Raw genomic sequence first — 16073 nt, 5'->3', positions numbered from 1 at the left:
CCCACGCAGCACGGGGAGAACATGCAAACTCCACACAGAAAGGACCCAAGTCCACCCCAGGGCTTGAACCCAGGACCTTCTTGCTGTGAGGCGGACGTGCTAACCACAAAGCCACCGTGCGCCCCCAGTCCACATCACTGGTTCCCAATCTTTTAAGTCCCGTGTACCCCCTTCACATTTTATTCAAATCACATGTACCCCCTCTTCATATCATAAGTACCCTCTCCATAATGTCATGTGCTTATTTGTGGAACAGCAGGCTCCCCTAAACCCCAAAATATGTCTCCAACATTAGTTCCCTTAAGGCTTCATCTACAAATTCACGACAGTGAGTGTAATTTAAAGTAGGATTTAGTTAAACTACAACTTTTATGTGATTATACTTCAATAGCAAATAATTATAGTATCCTTTGTAAAATGTTGCTAAATATTGTGTCCTATTGTCAGAAATGTGGGAAAAATGGTCTCTACATTATTACAAATTACAAGAAAATATAGTATTTTATTGAACAAAAGCACTGTTAGTTTTTGGTGAATTTATTAAAAAAGAAAAAGAAAGAAGAAAAAAAATAGAAGGAACGAGGAACATTTCCTGAAGCAAGTTAATGGATAAACAGCGTTCTCAGCTGGACAATGTGTGACAATGCCGCTCTCGTTTCTGTCCAATCAGAGAGAGGACACGCGGTGAGGCGTTCACGTGTCTGTCTGTGTGTCTCTTTTAAGTGAGCCTGTGTGTACCGGTATATTTCCATAATACATCGAAGGCTATAAACCAGATATATTCATTGATTTTGTTTATCCACTATGGAAGCCCGTTTACACTACTAAAAAAATAAATAATAACTATGGCAAGGCATAATTATGAGATAAAAAGTCATAATTAGGATAAAATTATATTTTATGTAAAGTTGCAAAGAAACTATTGCAATTGCAATAAAGACTTATTTATGTACTTTCACTATTTTTTACACCATGTACCATGTGTTGAATTCTAACTGAATAACTAGCCAAAATATGTTCTGAATTCATTCTTATTCAAAGTGCAGACTGCAGCAATTGCTCAATTTGTATCTCATAATTAGGACTTTCTATTTCATAATTATGACTTTACTAACTCATAATTATGACTTTACTAACTCATAATTATGACTTGCTGTGGTGATTTTTATTCATTTTTTCCATAATCCTCTGCTCTTGCGTTTGGTTCTATTTCTAGCAGCTGGAAATGTGCAAACTGTAATACTGAAATGAATAAATAATATTAATAATTTGGAGGAAACAGAAGTTCCATAAGATTATTTTTGCTTAAAACTAGTGAAAAACTTTAAATAATTGGTCTTGTTCATTTTGACAGGAGTTTATCAAATTTCCGAGGAGGCGTGAACGCAGCACCAGCCCGCGGTAACTGTCATGGCGGCTTCCTTGAAGGGGGTTTGGTGCTGGAGAAAGTAGCCGCTGTCATTGTCTGTGTCTTTGGTCGCACGGAGTGGTTGTGCTGGTCTGAGGCGGTTGTTAGCGGTGTGGAGCCACCATGGGGACCGTTCATGCAAAGGTAACCCTCCTCCAAAATGGCTGGAGACCGCTTTGATACGTTCAGGGCCGTGACCTCCGAATGCATGTGTACCTAATGTACGGATACCGACATGTTTACCTAATGCACGGACACCGACATGTGTACCTAATGTACGGACACCGACATGTGTACCTAATGTACGGACACCGACATGTGTACCTAATGTACGGACACCGACATGTGTACCTAATGTACGGACACCGACATGTGTACCTAATGTACGGACACACCTGAGGGAGGAACTAAGGATGGTCAGTGAAATACGTGCAATGTGTGTTGATCTGAGGGACATAAAGGATCAAAATTTTCCTTAAGATGATTAAATGTCCGCTGTAGCTGTGGTTTACATCATCATATGGATGTTACTTTAGTGGATGTTTAACTCATCACCAGAGATTTACTTGTGTTTATTTCCTTTATGAAAACCCATTATTTCACGTGCGAAAGGTTTATTGTGTAACGTTCACTGGCCGTAGGACATCACATCGTCCTCTATAAAAGCCCCACTTACTGTATGTCTTTCTGTAGCTCACTCCCATTAAAGCTGCAGCTCACAACTACAGTATTTCACTGTTTCAAAGTTAGAAGCATGAAATTATTAAAGGTGCCAAGTTGTTTATTTGAAGCTGCTGGAGACGATGGTTAAGACACAGTGTAGGCCTCGTACATTAATACATCTGAGATCATTTGTTAGGAGGAAAAAAAATGTAAAAGTTTAAAATTTCCGCTCAAATCTTTCTGTTAAACACTCTTACAGTTATATTCAGAAAGACAGTGGCTATCAGTACGTAATACTAGGGGTGGGAACCTCAGGGTACCTCACGATACGCGATACAAAGCTCACAATAACGATGATCTCACGATATGACGATACTGCAACTGTCGATATTTTGGTCAGAAATCAATCAACGATAATCTATGACATAAGAAAAAAAAAGATTAAGTGAAAAAATATAATTTTTATTTTATATCTCTGAAAGACAATATATTGAAAAAGTGTCCTATGAACAGTGACACTATTTTAGTGCAACATTTCTGTAAATAAGTGTCAACATATCAATGTAAATGAATAAGTGTCTCCATTAGTGATTTCTGTAAACAAAAAATAGGGTCTTTCTTACCAGTGACACCATTATAGTGCAATATTCCTGTAAACAATATATTGGTTCCCTCAACAAACAGTGACAACATTTTTGTGAAGACGTACCTCCACATTTTAGTGAAAAAGCAGAAAAGGTTTAATAAAAAAAAAAAAGATAAGAAAAAATATCGCGATATATCACCGTATTGAGATATTGTCACACTCCTACATAATATGTGTCAATTAACTGGCAGTCTATCCGTACACAGCCCCCCTCCTTGGCCAGTTTAGGTCACGTGATCAGTGCATCTGTCAGTTTTATTTTTGCTCATTTATTTTTCAACTACCCCTCTAACCGTTTCATTTAAGCCCTAACCCTAAAATGTTTTTTTTTTTTTGTGTGTGTATGTATACTTAAAGACTGCTGGTATATAGATACGTATTATGTACTAGCAGACACTTCCTTTCAGAAAGGTTTCATGCATTGCATTATAGGAGTGTGACAATATCTCGATACAGCAATATATTGCAATTTTTTGCACGATCGATTATCAATATGCTCGCGCTAAGTATCGATTTAAAAAATATGTGTATATATATATATATATATATTTTTTTTATTTAAGATTTAAATTTTGTCACTGTTTGTTGAAGGATCCAATATATTGTTTACTAGAATATTTCCACTATAATGGTGTCACTGGTAAGAAAGACCCTATTTTTTGTTTACAAAAAGCACTATTGGAGATACTTATTCGTTTACATTGGTATGTTGACACTTATTTACAGAAATATTGCACTAAAATAGTGTCACTGTTCATAGGACACCTTTTCAATTTATTTTCTTTCAGAGATATAAAATAAAAATTGTATTTTTTCACTTAATCTTTTTTTTTCTTATGTCATAGATTATCGCAGATTGATTTCTGACCAATATATAGATAATCGCAGTAATGTCATATCGTGAGATAATCATTATCGTGAGCTTTGTATCACGTATTGTATCGTATCGTATCGTGAGGTACCCAGAGGCTCCCACCCCAATTGCATTGTGGGATGTGGAGTACCGTTATTGATTGCGTAGAAGTGTTTTTACTTAATTCTTACTGCAAATTCTTGTCTATCTTCACCAGACACAACGAGGAGACAGTGGTTGTTCTAGTTTGTTCCGTTATATTCCTCATGATATCATCTCACTCTGCCAGACATTTAGTTTTAGCCAGATTCAGATATTTCCATGTTAGCCCAAAAATAAACATCCACCATTGTTTTTCCACAACATTCCGCTCATGAAAACACCAGAAATGTGTTGGGAAGTCACGTTGGCAGCGCTTTTTGGGTACAAATGGAAGAAATTACAGCTTTTTGTAATGTTTTCCCTGTTGTTTAGGCAGATAGTTGGAAACCTCTGCTCATTGTACCAAGACTGTGGCCTTAAATGTTAAATTAATGATTTTTTCAGTCACTGCCCTTGTGTCCTTACAACTTTACTGTCATCTGTAGCTTATTTCTGATTACAACAGAAACCATCTTGTCTTCAACCTGCTTATCATATCCCTCCTTTTTTAAAAAGATGTGAAAGGATGGTCTGAGAAGCAAATGTAGTTCTAATTAAATGTAGTCATAGAAGAGTTGATTGTTGAAAACCAAAGGCAGAGATGGGACGTGTGTTCTTTAAAGCTCTTCTTCTCTTGCTCTGGGTGCAGAGTCTGGATTCTATCCCGATGCACGGCAGGGACTTGACTGTCCATCCAGATGACCTGATGGAGCCTCCAGAACAGGTGAACGACTCCAAGCAGGAGATCCTGGAAAACAAAGATGTGAGTACAACATAAATACTTGATAACTGACTTTATTTTATTGCATAACACAATGACAGCACTGTTTTTCTTCATTGTCATTTTTAAATAACATCAAGTTGCAGGTGTTTTGAGTTGATTAGCTGATTAGGGTGTGACGCCATGACTTTCCAAAGCTGAAGTTTTTCAAAATATTCTAGTTGTCTGAGACACCGAATTTTGGGTTTTCATTGTTTGTAAACAATAATCATCAACGTTTCAAGATATAAAGGCGTGAAATATTTCACTCTGCCATGAGCCTGTATCATATGCATTAGACTTTCTGAAATGAGTGACCAAAAATATTTAGCTTTTTCACGATATTCTAATTCCAATGTACCTGTATAAAGTGGTGGTGGTCTATTGCTTAGGGAAGCCGGTTTGTAACCGAAGGGTGGTCGGTTCAAATCTACTGTGGGCCATCACTGTAGGACCTTGATCAACCTCATTGCTTCCAGGACACTCTTAAAAAGAGGTTCTTAATCTCAGTGGGACTCCGCTAAAAAAATAAAGGTCATTTTTTAAAAAAATGACGGGGAATATATCCTCACATGCATGTTTTGGGAAAATATCCTGTATTTACACGCCATTTTTTGTTCTGTAAACGGGTGGTCAGAGAAATAAAAATTTGATGTAAAATGATGCGTTATAATGAACTTCACCTTCTAAAATGGAAACGTATATATGGCGGGAACTAAACCTTTACCCACATGTTTTGGAACAATAGCACACATTTACACTGTGTTTGACTGTGAAACAGATCGTCGAATGTATAGCATGTGTGAAACCTAACGTGAAGTCTTGCGTGATTTCAGCCCGTGCATTTGGCACACTTCTACAGCGGAGAAATAAGAAACTAATAACAATAGTTAACTCCGTTTTTACCATTTTAAGCATTTTTAGCATGATGTCAGGAAGTTTAATAGCCAGTAATGATGACATATCCGATTAGGGAAAGATGATGAAACGGAAACAAAATGGCTCTACTGCATGTTCACATAGTTAGTGAATCATGTGTTGAAAACATCAGTATTCTCTCTTCTCTTTCTGCTCTAGCAGCATCACAGCCCTGCTGAGTTAACCGGGCAGGACTGGCTCAGTTTCCTCCTCCTGTGTACCTGTATTTACTCTCCTGATATGAAGGGACATGGGGAGTAACGTGGCTAAATTGTTTTGTGTTCAGGTGGTGGTCCAGCATGTCAATATTCAGGGTCTGGGGCGGACCAAAGAAGACCTTCTTGGCTACGAGATCTCAGATGTTTTCCACAGCAAAAATCTGATTGATGTAGGTGTTTCTACTTCACAGCAGTGGTCATTTGATTTAGTTTTAGTCATTAGACTTTTGACTAAAATGGAACTTAGTTTTAGTCAAAATGTAGTCATCAGGACTATTTCAGTTATAGTCTAGTTTTAGTCAAATGAATGACATTAAGATTTTAGTCGACTAAATTTGTCACAGATAGAGTCGACTAAAATACAAAGCGTAAGTATTGGGACATCCCTAGTCCCATGTGACAAAATTATATATTGTTTTTATTAGTTGTCAAAAATATAAATGGTTTAGGTTGTGTTAATGTGTATTTCTTTTAAATTATTCAAAAAGTAGTCGATGAAAAGATGAAAAAAACGTGTCGACAAAGTTAGCACTGCTGCACTGCACAGTAAATCCCAGCATCTCTTTGAACCAGTTTAGTTCAACAGAATCCCACAATCTGTTTCAGGTGATGAGAAAAGCTCACATTGCCAGGCAGAGGCTGCTCCGCCTGGGAATCTTTAAACAGGTCGAAGTCCTCATCGATACTTCTGAAGGTAAAACGAGCGCACCCTTTGAATTAAATCAATAATGCATGGAATCAAAGTTATCATAAAAAATGTTTTTATGAAAAGTAAATTCCTATTTTCTTAATATTAGTTTTCTTATTGTTAATTGTTTTCTAACTCCAGATGTGTTGTTTTTTAATGACTAAATCTGACATAAACACTGTTAGAGCAGATACATGTGTATTGCTGACAGTGATGTATTTAACTGGCTTTGGCTTCTCTCTGCTTAGGCACTGATGCTCTGCCCAATGGTCTAGATGTTACTTTTGAAGTGACAGAAGTGAAGAGGTTGACAGGAAGCTACAACACTATGGTTGGCAACAATGAAGGCAGTATGGTAAGACAGGGGCAGCACACGAAGACACCAGCCAACCCAGATAAAGGCCGCTTTGCCTGTTGCCAACTGTGTGTTTTGTGATGCTCCGTCTGTGATGTTTGTCAGGTTCTTGGCCTGAAGTTGCCCAACACGTTTGGTCGTGCAGAGAAGCTCACCTTTCAGTTCTCTTATGGCACTAAGGAGACGTCCTACGGCCTCTCGTTTTTCAAACCTCAACCTGGAAACTTTGAACGCAAGTATGTTATGGATCCACAGAGAGACAGGGTGATGAAATATTCCCATAGGACAAATTAAAGGAAAAAAACTTTACTTTTGCTGATTACAGTTTCTATACCTCTCTATGCACCAAGTCTGCTGATATTAGGGCAGAACGATTTTGGAAAATAATTTCATTGCGATTTTTTTAATTTATTTTTTTCCTCAATATTGCGATTGCGATTTCCTATGCGATTATTTTTAAGGGCCTCTTATCATGTATTTTTCAATGAACACAAGCAATACATCAATCTGTTTCATATTAAACCATTTAAGATTTATTTAAACTTTAAATAAGTATAAAATATACATTTTAAAGCACAGATTACAACAACAAAGCAAACAAATCTGTAGCTTTACCTCTTCAACATATCTAACTTCACGTTTCATGAAGACTGCACTTATTAAACACTCTCTGAACTTAACAAGACAAAACAAGAAAGAAATTAATTAAATCAGATTTTTTTTTTTTTAAATTGCAGCATTTGCTATTAGAAATTAGCTTTTTATAAAATTGCGATAATATCGCAAATGCAATTAATCGTTCAGCCCTAGTTCTGGTCCACATGTTCCCCTCCTCTTGTTTTACACACATAGTAATTAGAAATGACACCAGTGAATCTGCTCACATTGCAAGCTACTTCATCTCCTTTAATGTAGACATGCATGTAATGGATCTGTGGCTCTCAGCTTCCTGTTTGTTTGGTGGGCGGGGCTAAAGTGGCTCCTATGATGTTGAAGTTTACCCTAGATCTCCTGAAAATAGAAAATTGCCAACAATAATGTATTTTTATTTTTTAGCTTATTTTTTTAATTAAAATACTTGTTTTTAGAGTCAACTTTTGCTACTTCTCAGAACAGCATGAAAAGCACAGTTAGGATGCACTCAGGAATCCATTTAAAAGAACTCACTCACACGTGCTGTCCCTTAGAGGAGAAAAAAGCCTAAAGTGTTACATATTGTGAGGCTGTTTGTTAATAATTGTGCCTGTGTGGCATTTTGCTTCAGCAAATTTCACCCAGAATTGTCTTTCTGGTAAAACTTGATTGATTTAGAAATACTGAAATTTGTATCGCTTCTTTGAGAAAAAAATCAAAATATGAATTTTGATCCATATTGCCCATTCCTATAGCATTCAACCTTTTATTACATTTGTAAGAAAATCAATGCATTAAAAATGTGTGTGTTTTTTACCAGTGTGTGTTTTCTGTTTCAGCCTCACCCTTAACCTGTATAAAGTTACAGGTCAGTTTCCATGGAGCTCCTTAAAAGAGACGGACAAAGGCATGTCAGCAGAGCTAAATGTAAGGCGACCTGTTACACCCTTACAATCTCCACATGATCTGAGTTGAGTTATAAAACATGTAGTTCTGGAAGCTTCACAGCTGATGATTTGTGTCTCCTGCAGTTCCCACTCGGGGTGACCAACCACACTCTGAAGTGGGAGGGTGTTTGGAGGGAGCTGGGCTGTTTGGCACGCAGTGCATCCTTTGCTGTGCGGGAGGAGAGTGGACACTCTCTGAAGTCTGCCCTCTCGGTACAGCAGTCTGATGCTTTTCTCCAGCTCTTTGGACACTCTTTTCTTTTTTAAGGCTCGTGCTAATCATTTCTCAGCAAAGCATTAATGAAACTGTTGGTTTTGTTTTTGCAGCACACCGTGTCAATCGATTCTAGGAATTCTGCCATCTTTCCCAGCAGAGGTGCCTTACTACAAATCAACCAGGCAAGTTTGAGCACAACCATCCATACCAGGGATAGATCAAATCCAAGGCATGACCATGTCAGTGGTTTATTACAGTCATGGACGAAAGCATTGGCATTGGTTGCCCTGGAATTTTTTCAGAAAATACGTCATTTCTCGCAGAAATAGTCGCAATTGCAAATGTTTTTGGTATACACGTGTTTATTTCCTTTATGTGCATTGAAAAAACACAAAGCAGAAGAAAAAAGCCAAAATTTTGGACAGGACAATATTGTTTGTTTTAAGAACCCCAACAACATAGTATTTGAGGTTTATTTTCCCAAACTCGCCTGTTTTCTGTTTAAGGCTAAGTTTTAGTCACTTTCTGACCATGACATTATCTTATGTATAGATTATAGGAATAGTTCATTCAAGGTGATAATTCGCTGTTTTGTCTAACAGCTGCGTCGCATTATGTCACAAACACACAGTCGGATTCGTGGTTCGTGTTTGGGCTGTTTTTATTGGAATGAGCAGGTTCTAAGATGTGATTGGGCTGGAAATTGTCAATCTGGCAACACTGATTCCTAATTTCACTTGTGATGTCACAAATGTAGAAAATTAAAAACGGAGCAATTTTCTCTGTGTTTTAAGAGTTACACAGACCACAAACAAACAACTGAATGTTTTTATTTCACATTTTGTGTGCTGGTGGACACTCAGGTTACCTCATATGTGATTTAAAAAAAAAAACTACAAAAGTAGATTTTTCATAATATGTCCCCTTTAAAGATGACGATGTGGATTGATGTCATTGTGCATTGATCTAATTGGATGAATTAATTAATCGATGTATCGATGTGGATTGACGTATTGTTATACACCACTATCTGCAGGACAGCCTGAATGTGTGGGAAGTTGACTGAGGATGTTTATCCACTATTCTAACTATCCTGCTTCGCATTCTTTCGTTAATTTTTCTCTTCCGTCCGCGTTCAGGGAAATTCACCACAGTTCCATGGCTTATAAACTTCTTGTCGGTGTTGTACACAGTGGACAAAGGAACTTGTAACCTTGAGATTATGACACACACAAAGGTTGAGTCAACTTTTATACATTGTCACTGACTTAAGGTGTGATTTTTTTATTTGCCAGCACCTGTTACTTGCCACAGGTGAATTTAAACGAGCATCGCAGGCTTGAAATAAAATAATTTATCCACAGTTTTAAAAGGGTGCCAAAACTGTTGTCCGGTCCATTTTGATTTAAATTATGTGTAAAATAATGTACATTTTGGCATTTGTCTTTGCTTTTTTGTGTTTTTTCAATACACATAAAGGAAATAAACACGTGTATACCAAATTCTGTAATTTTTGGGAGAATTCCAGGGGTGCCATTTGCCAATACTTTCATCCATGACTGTATGAATATCATTATCTACCCAAAAGTAATCACTTGTGACCCATACACTGACTGACTGAAAGTAGTTTCTGCAGCTTCTGTTTGATGAAATCACTTCATTTTCTGTAGAGTCCTAATTATGTGTGTGCGTGTGTGTGTCCTGCAGGAGCTGGCTGGATACACAGGAGGAGATGCCAGCTTCTTAAAGGAGGACTTTGAGCTGCAGGTCAACAGGCGTCTCTTCTGGGACTCTGTAAGTCTGAAACAAATCACTGCACACCTTTCTATTAGGTTTCCATCCTTTAGTCTGCAGCCAGTATACACTTGTTTTAATATCAATCCTGTGTGTGAAATACTCTCAATACAGCCTTGTGTGTGTGTGTGTGTGTGTGTGTGTGTGTGTGTGTGTGTGTGTGTGTGTGTGTGTGTGTGTGTGTGTGTGTGTGTGTGTGTGTGTGTGTGTGTGTGTGTGTGTGTGTGTGTGTGTGTGTGTGTGTGTGTGTGTGTGTGTGTGTGTGTGTGTGTGTGTGTGTTAGGTCCTGTCAGCATCCCTTTGGGGTGGGATGCTTTATCCTATTGGAGGGCAGTCATCGAGCATTGCCGACAGGTACTTTAAATAATCTTCCATGTCATATAACATGATGTATGTATGAGATGAGGGTTGAACCACAGAATATAACTTTGTCATTTGCATCAAGTACAATGAAATTGCAAAAGCCCTTTAGTCAGTGCAAACAACATCGATACTTACAAAGAGGCTGAGTATCACATGTTTTATACAAATATAGAACGAAAAAGCAATAAGAAAATTTAAATAACCCAGAAATGTGTTGGGAAGTCACTTTAGCAGAGTTTTTGAGGCAAGCACAAGAAATTACAGTAAGAATAAAGTAAAAACATTTCTATGCATCCGTATATGGGACTCCACATCACACAATGCAATTTGCAGAACTTTCCTGACAGTGTCAATAAACCGATTGTTTATGGCATAGATAAAACCAGACTTTTGAGCGGTAATTCCAACTTTTTACATCTTTTTTAGTAAATGATTTATTGATCTATGAGGCTTACACTATGTATTTATGTGATTTAAAAAAAAGATTTAAAAGCTTTAACAAGAAGAACACATGATAAATAGATGACTAATGTAGTGCATCTCCAAAACTGATCCTGGTCTGCAGGACGACAACCCTTTTTTCATCGTAAAATCCAAACTGAAGCACAAAACCAAGGATTTATCACACGCGTTAATGGCTGGTTGTGTGAGCATGTTGCTTTACTACACTAACTACATTCACTTGTATTGAAATTCAGTCATGGATGCTGCACATCAGATCTGATTTGACATCATTGACCAGATGCCACAGCACACAATTATGCATCTCATTTAAGTCCATGCTTTATTAGCCTGAGCTGCTTTGGTAGTAAAAGGGTGAATCTGTGATATGACCTGAACGTTGTTTCTAAAGAGATAATTTAGTCTTTGTGTTGTCCAGGTTTTATCTTGGAGGTCCCACCAGTGTACGAGGCTTTGGGATGTACAGCATCGGACCTCAGAGTGAAGGTAAAACACAATGTCTATGCTGTTTCAAACAGATTGGCACAGGGACACCATTTTCATCTACGATGCTCATAGTTTAAGCTTGATTTGTGTGTATTTACGTCACAATCACATAAATTGTGTAGAAATCACAAAACACAGGCTTTCTATTCTTTAGCAACCAAAAGTAGTTGGATTGAATAATTTGATAAGTGAAACTTCTCAATGTTTCGTGATAAATATATTAATGATAGTCCGATGTCTTAATGTTTCCTGAATAATGAAGGGATTTTGTTGACTGGGAAAGTATGATATAGTATAACTAAACTATGTTATAAAAATCACTTGTGATAAAACTACTTTATATCAGTTTGACAGCCCTGTTTTCAATGATCGTGAAGAACACATAGTGTCATTATCTAAATATACTTGGGCCTTATGTGTATGACTGTTTAATTACTAAGGAAAAATTTAAAGAACTATTAGTGTTGACAAATTTCATCAATAGTTTCTTTTTTTCTGCTAGTCCCCCTATGCACCACTTTTTAGGGTGAGCCTGAGGGTGTTGTATGTGTGTCAACTGTCTCTATGTGATCCAGGTGATTACCTCGGTGGAGAGGCGTACTGGGCCGGTGGGCTGCACCTCTACACCCCCCTGCCCTTCAGACCTGGTCGGGGAGGCTTTGGGGACCTTTTTAGGACACACTTCTTTCTCAACGCAGGAAACTTGTGCAACCTTAACTATGGTGAGTCAAATAAAACTTGAAGAAATGTTACTTTATTTTGGATTTTATTTGCATTCCAATATCTGCTGTTTCCTATCCAAGCTTGTTACTTAATTTGTGACATTATCCTCATATTTGAGCAGGTGACGGGCCGCAAGCACATCTCCAGAAGCTAGCAGAGTGCATCCGCTGGTCATACGGAGCAGGCATCGTACTGCGACTGGGAAACATTGCTCGGCTGGAGCTGAACTACTGTGTGCCAATGGGAGTGCAGAGTGGAGACAGGTGGGCATAGTGGAGACAGGTGGGCATAGTGGAGACAGGTGGGCATAGTGGAGACAGGTGGGCATAGTGGAGACAGGTGGGCATAGTGGAGACAGGTGGGCAGAGTGGAGACAGGTGGGCAGAGTGGAGACAGGTGGGCAGAGTGGAGACAGGTGGGCAGAGTGGAAACAGGTAGTCAGAGTGGAGACAGGTAGTCAGAGTGGAGACAGGTGGGCAGAGTGCTGCTAGCAAGGTGTACTGGGACTCGGGCAGGTCACTATAACAGTAAATTATTATGATCAATAGAAGAAGCCTGCCCCTAGAGCTAAATCTCACACACTGCATAGATCCGGGGTCTGTTCACGCAACACTCATAATTTTAGTATACTATACTGTTAGTATACACTGTGCTAACAAAAAATAATTCAACTCATCAAGGACTTCTCCAGCACTGCCCCTGGTCAAAGACATGATTGCTCTTCTACAGCATTGTACGTTATTCTAGTACTAAATCAGAAACAAGAGAAAATGATAATGATAATAAAAAAGCAATAATGACAAAAATGGAGATTTGCGCTCTCTGAGTGCTCTCCTTTCATATTTTTACACAGCTTAAATGCACTGACATAAGCATGCACTGAGATTAGGCATGAGGCATGTGAGTTGTTTGCTACGCTTGCTAAAATATGGTAGAAATGAGTGATATTGTCCCAAAACATATAGTTGAGGGTTTAGTTTGTGTCTGAGTTCTTTTTTCATTTCATATCTCCTCATATTACAATGGATTTTGCGATAGAATTTTCTGTTTCTTTGACCGCCCGTTTTCAAAGACAAGTGGGTAAATCGTGCAATATTTCCCAAAATTATATTCAGTGTTATGTTGAAAATTCTGCTTGATTTAAAAAAAAAAAAAAAAAAGATAATTTACAAATAATATTGATATTTCCGTTTCAAGAAATTAATTCTGTATTTCTGTTCATTTTTGTGATCATAGAGACCCTACACTCCATACAATTATGGTTGTCTTAGATTGTAAGACCCATCTCCATCAAATACATTTTCAATATTTCTGGAAAGCAATTTATCATGAGTTTGTACAATAAAGGTTAAATAAAATCATAAATTGTTTTTTTATTTGACCAATTTCACAAGTTTAAGAAGATTTTAATTCAGAAAGTTTGTTGGATAGGTTTAAAGCATTGTGCAAGGAGTCTTTAGAAGAATAAAGGCCTCAAAATGTGCTTTTTCTAAATTCATTTGCACTCGCAGAGACCTTAGTCTTTCTTTTTTCTGTGTCTTTGGCAGAATATGCGACGGCGTGCAATTTGGAGCAGGGATCCGCTTCCTGTGACCTCATCACTCCACTCCAGAAAGAGGCTTCAATGGAAAAAGGGAGAACTATAGTGTTCTGTGTCCCCTGTAACCTGTCGTATGGAGTGTTTCTCTGGTCTTTGAGTCTTTGTGCTAAATCCATCCACCAGAGAGTTCCACAGCCAGTTCTCCTGAGGGATACAAACTGAATTTTTAGCATGTTCTCAAGTCCTTTCCATCTGAGCTGCTTGTTGTCCAGGAGCAGCGTGCATTGGTCTAAGCGGAGTTATTCAAGCACTCACTTTTCTGCCTGCCTGTGTTAAGTAGAGTTGCACTTTTTAGGAAACCTTGTTATCTGGTCAGCAGCAGAGGTGGGAACACTGTTGCGTTCCCACTTGAAATGTACCACCACCACCAGTGCTCTTACTGTTGAATCCTTTTTTTGTTGTTAATATTCACAATAAATCACAGATGTTCCCCCATGTATTCTTTATTGAGGTGTATAAAAACTCCACCCAATGCATGTTGATAATTGCTCATGATGGTATTCCACAAATTGGTATGATGAGGTAGTGTTTTGCACTTTGACAACTACCCATCTTATTGTGTTACAGTTTAGTCACTTGGGGGCAACATTCAAACAGCTGTTTTTAATCCACTCCTCTGTTCCATCTTTATGAATCCTGGTGGCCTTCCAGTCCAGCACCAGCAACACAGTTTAAAGGAAAGAGACGTGGAAATGATCATGAAAATAAGGAACTGACTGTTCTCCCTGTAAGGAACAAACTCCTGTAGTGGGGGGATCACTCTGATCTTGCAGCTTTGCATTCACAAGTTTAATGCCACTACTAGTAGAGAATAGGGCTGTGGTAAATTATAATTGTAATCATGTAGTTGATAATTACAATTACGGTGGAATTTTAATTCTAATTGTAACTTTAGAAATCTGTTGCTATTGTAATTGAGTTCGGATAATTGACTAATTAAATCGAGGGGTATACTGACACAAAAAAGGCTCAGACGCCCGCACCAAAAACATTAAAACCTATATTTTCATTGATTAGGAAACCTAACAATGTAACCAAGAGATGGGAAAGAAATTGGATGATAGAAATTTGTTTTTAGTGTATTTTACAGCTGATTTCTGACCCGTTTTAATAAGAGATGCTAACACAAGAGGAAGGTAACTATCTTTTATTAGGTTATTTATTTCAGGCTCAGTAATTGTGATTAATTAATTGAGAACAGCTATCTGCGGACTGATGGGTGGGCCTGGGGGCGCCTTTGGTTGGGGGATGCTGCTCCGCACCGATTGTGTGCCATTGGGATGCCTTCTTCCCGGTTGGGGGGCATTGTCCGGTGGAGGGCGGGGGCCTGGGCTGCTGTTCTTGCGCCGGCTGGGTCTGCGCTGTCCTGCTGGGCTGTGACTGGTTCGTGGGCTGGGATGGGGTCAGATTTTTCTGTCTGTCACAATTTGGTAGTTATTTTTCATTGCAATCTAATCCCAGTTGTTGGAAGGCTTCATTCTTCTAAAATACTGCATTTTCTTACAAATAATTGTCCAATATTTCTCAAGAATTCCCCCAAAATGAATGCATTTTTAAGAAGACCCAACACTGCAAATTGTGATTTCATACTTGACTATTATAGGTGCCCACTGTATACATGAGTTACACGTGGAAGTGCAAACCTGGGCATGCAAATGTTGAAATTGCACATGAAATGCAGACATAAGGCAAAGCTGGAAGTGATGTAACACCAGTAATCATTCCTTGGGCAAAATAAGAGAAATGCTTAACTTACTAAAACATGTCATATTTATTCATGACAATTGTTTTGAAACAAAAAAATAAAGATAATTACATTTGAGTGTATAACAACATTTTATAAGATCCAAGCATTCTGTTCTATGTCATAGCTACATGTACTGTATCTGAGGGATAAATCAAACTGTTGGGAAATGGTTAACTTTAGTGAACAATTACACTCTTACATTATTGAGTTTCTCTTCCCGCTATTGATTTATGAGCTCTCCTGAAGTGTGCTCCACACAAACAAAATGGCAGTGCATAGTCACGCCTCTCCACAAGCGATGATGAATATATGATGTTTATGGGATGATCAAGGAAGCAAAGTCGGTTATCGATTAATTATAGGCAGTGGCTATCCACACGCAGACATACCAGTATACCGACATTCTACCAGTACGTAGCGCCCCTCATTGGCCAGTTTAGGTAACGTGATA

At 38.2% G+C, this 16073-nt stretch overlaps 1 protein-coding gene across 1 annotated transcript; it reads left to right on the top strand.

Annotated features, from left to right (window-relative positions):
• The first annotated feature begins 1384 nt into the window (after positions 1–1384).
• On the top strand, positions 1385–14310 carry samm50l (sorting and assembly machinery component 50 homolog, like). Its single transcript, XM_028449643.1, has 15 exons — positions 1385–1552; positions 4361–4474; positions 5676–5777; positions 6214–6301; positions 6544–6650; positions 6756–6886; positions 8123–8210; positions 8315–8443; positions 8558–8629; positions 10155–10241; positions 10525–10595; positions 11485–11552; positions 12128–12274; positions 12397–12538; positions 13823–14310. Exons 1-15 carry the CDS (start codon positions 1532–1534, stop codon positions 13866–13868), a joined length of 1413 nt encoding a protein of 470 aa, XP_028305444.1. The 5' UTR covers positions 1385–1531; the 3' UTR covers positions 13869–14310.
• The last annotated feature ends 1763 nt before the right edge of the window (positions 14311–16073 follow it).

This window comes from Gouania willdenowi, chromosome 6 (genome assembly GCF_900634775.1).
Source record: "Gouania willdenowi chromosome 6, fGouWil2.1, whole genome shotgun sequence".
Classification (NCBI taxonomy): domain Eukaryota; kingdom Metazoa; phylum Chordata; class Actinopteri; order Blenniiformes; family Gobiesocidae; genus Gouania; species Gouania willdenowi.
This window is presented reverse-complemented; position numbering and strand designations above follow the sequence as displayed.

Bases quoted from the DNA above. Each gene is read 5' to 3' on its own strand.
- samm50l (XM_028449643.1), top strand. From the start codon at position 1,532: ATGGGGACCGTTCATGCAAAG. The intron at 8,444-8,557 runs GTACAGCAGTCT...TTGTTTTTGCAG, and splicing joins CTCTGAAGTCTGCCCTCTCG to CACACCGTGTCAATCGATTC. The intron at 12,539-13,822 runs GTGGGCATAGTG...TGTCTTTGGCAG, and splicing joins GGAGTGCAGAGTGGAGACAG to AATATGCGACGGCGTGCAAT.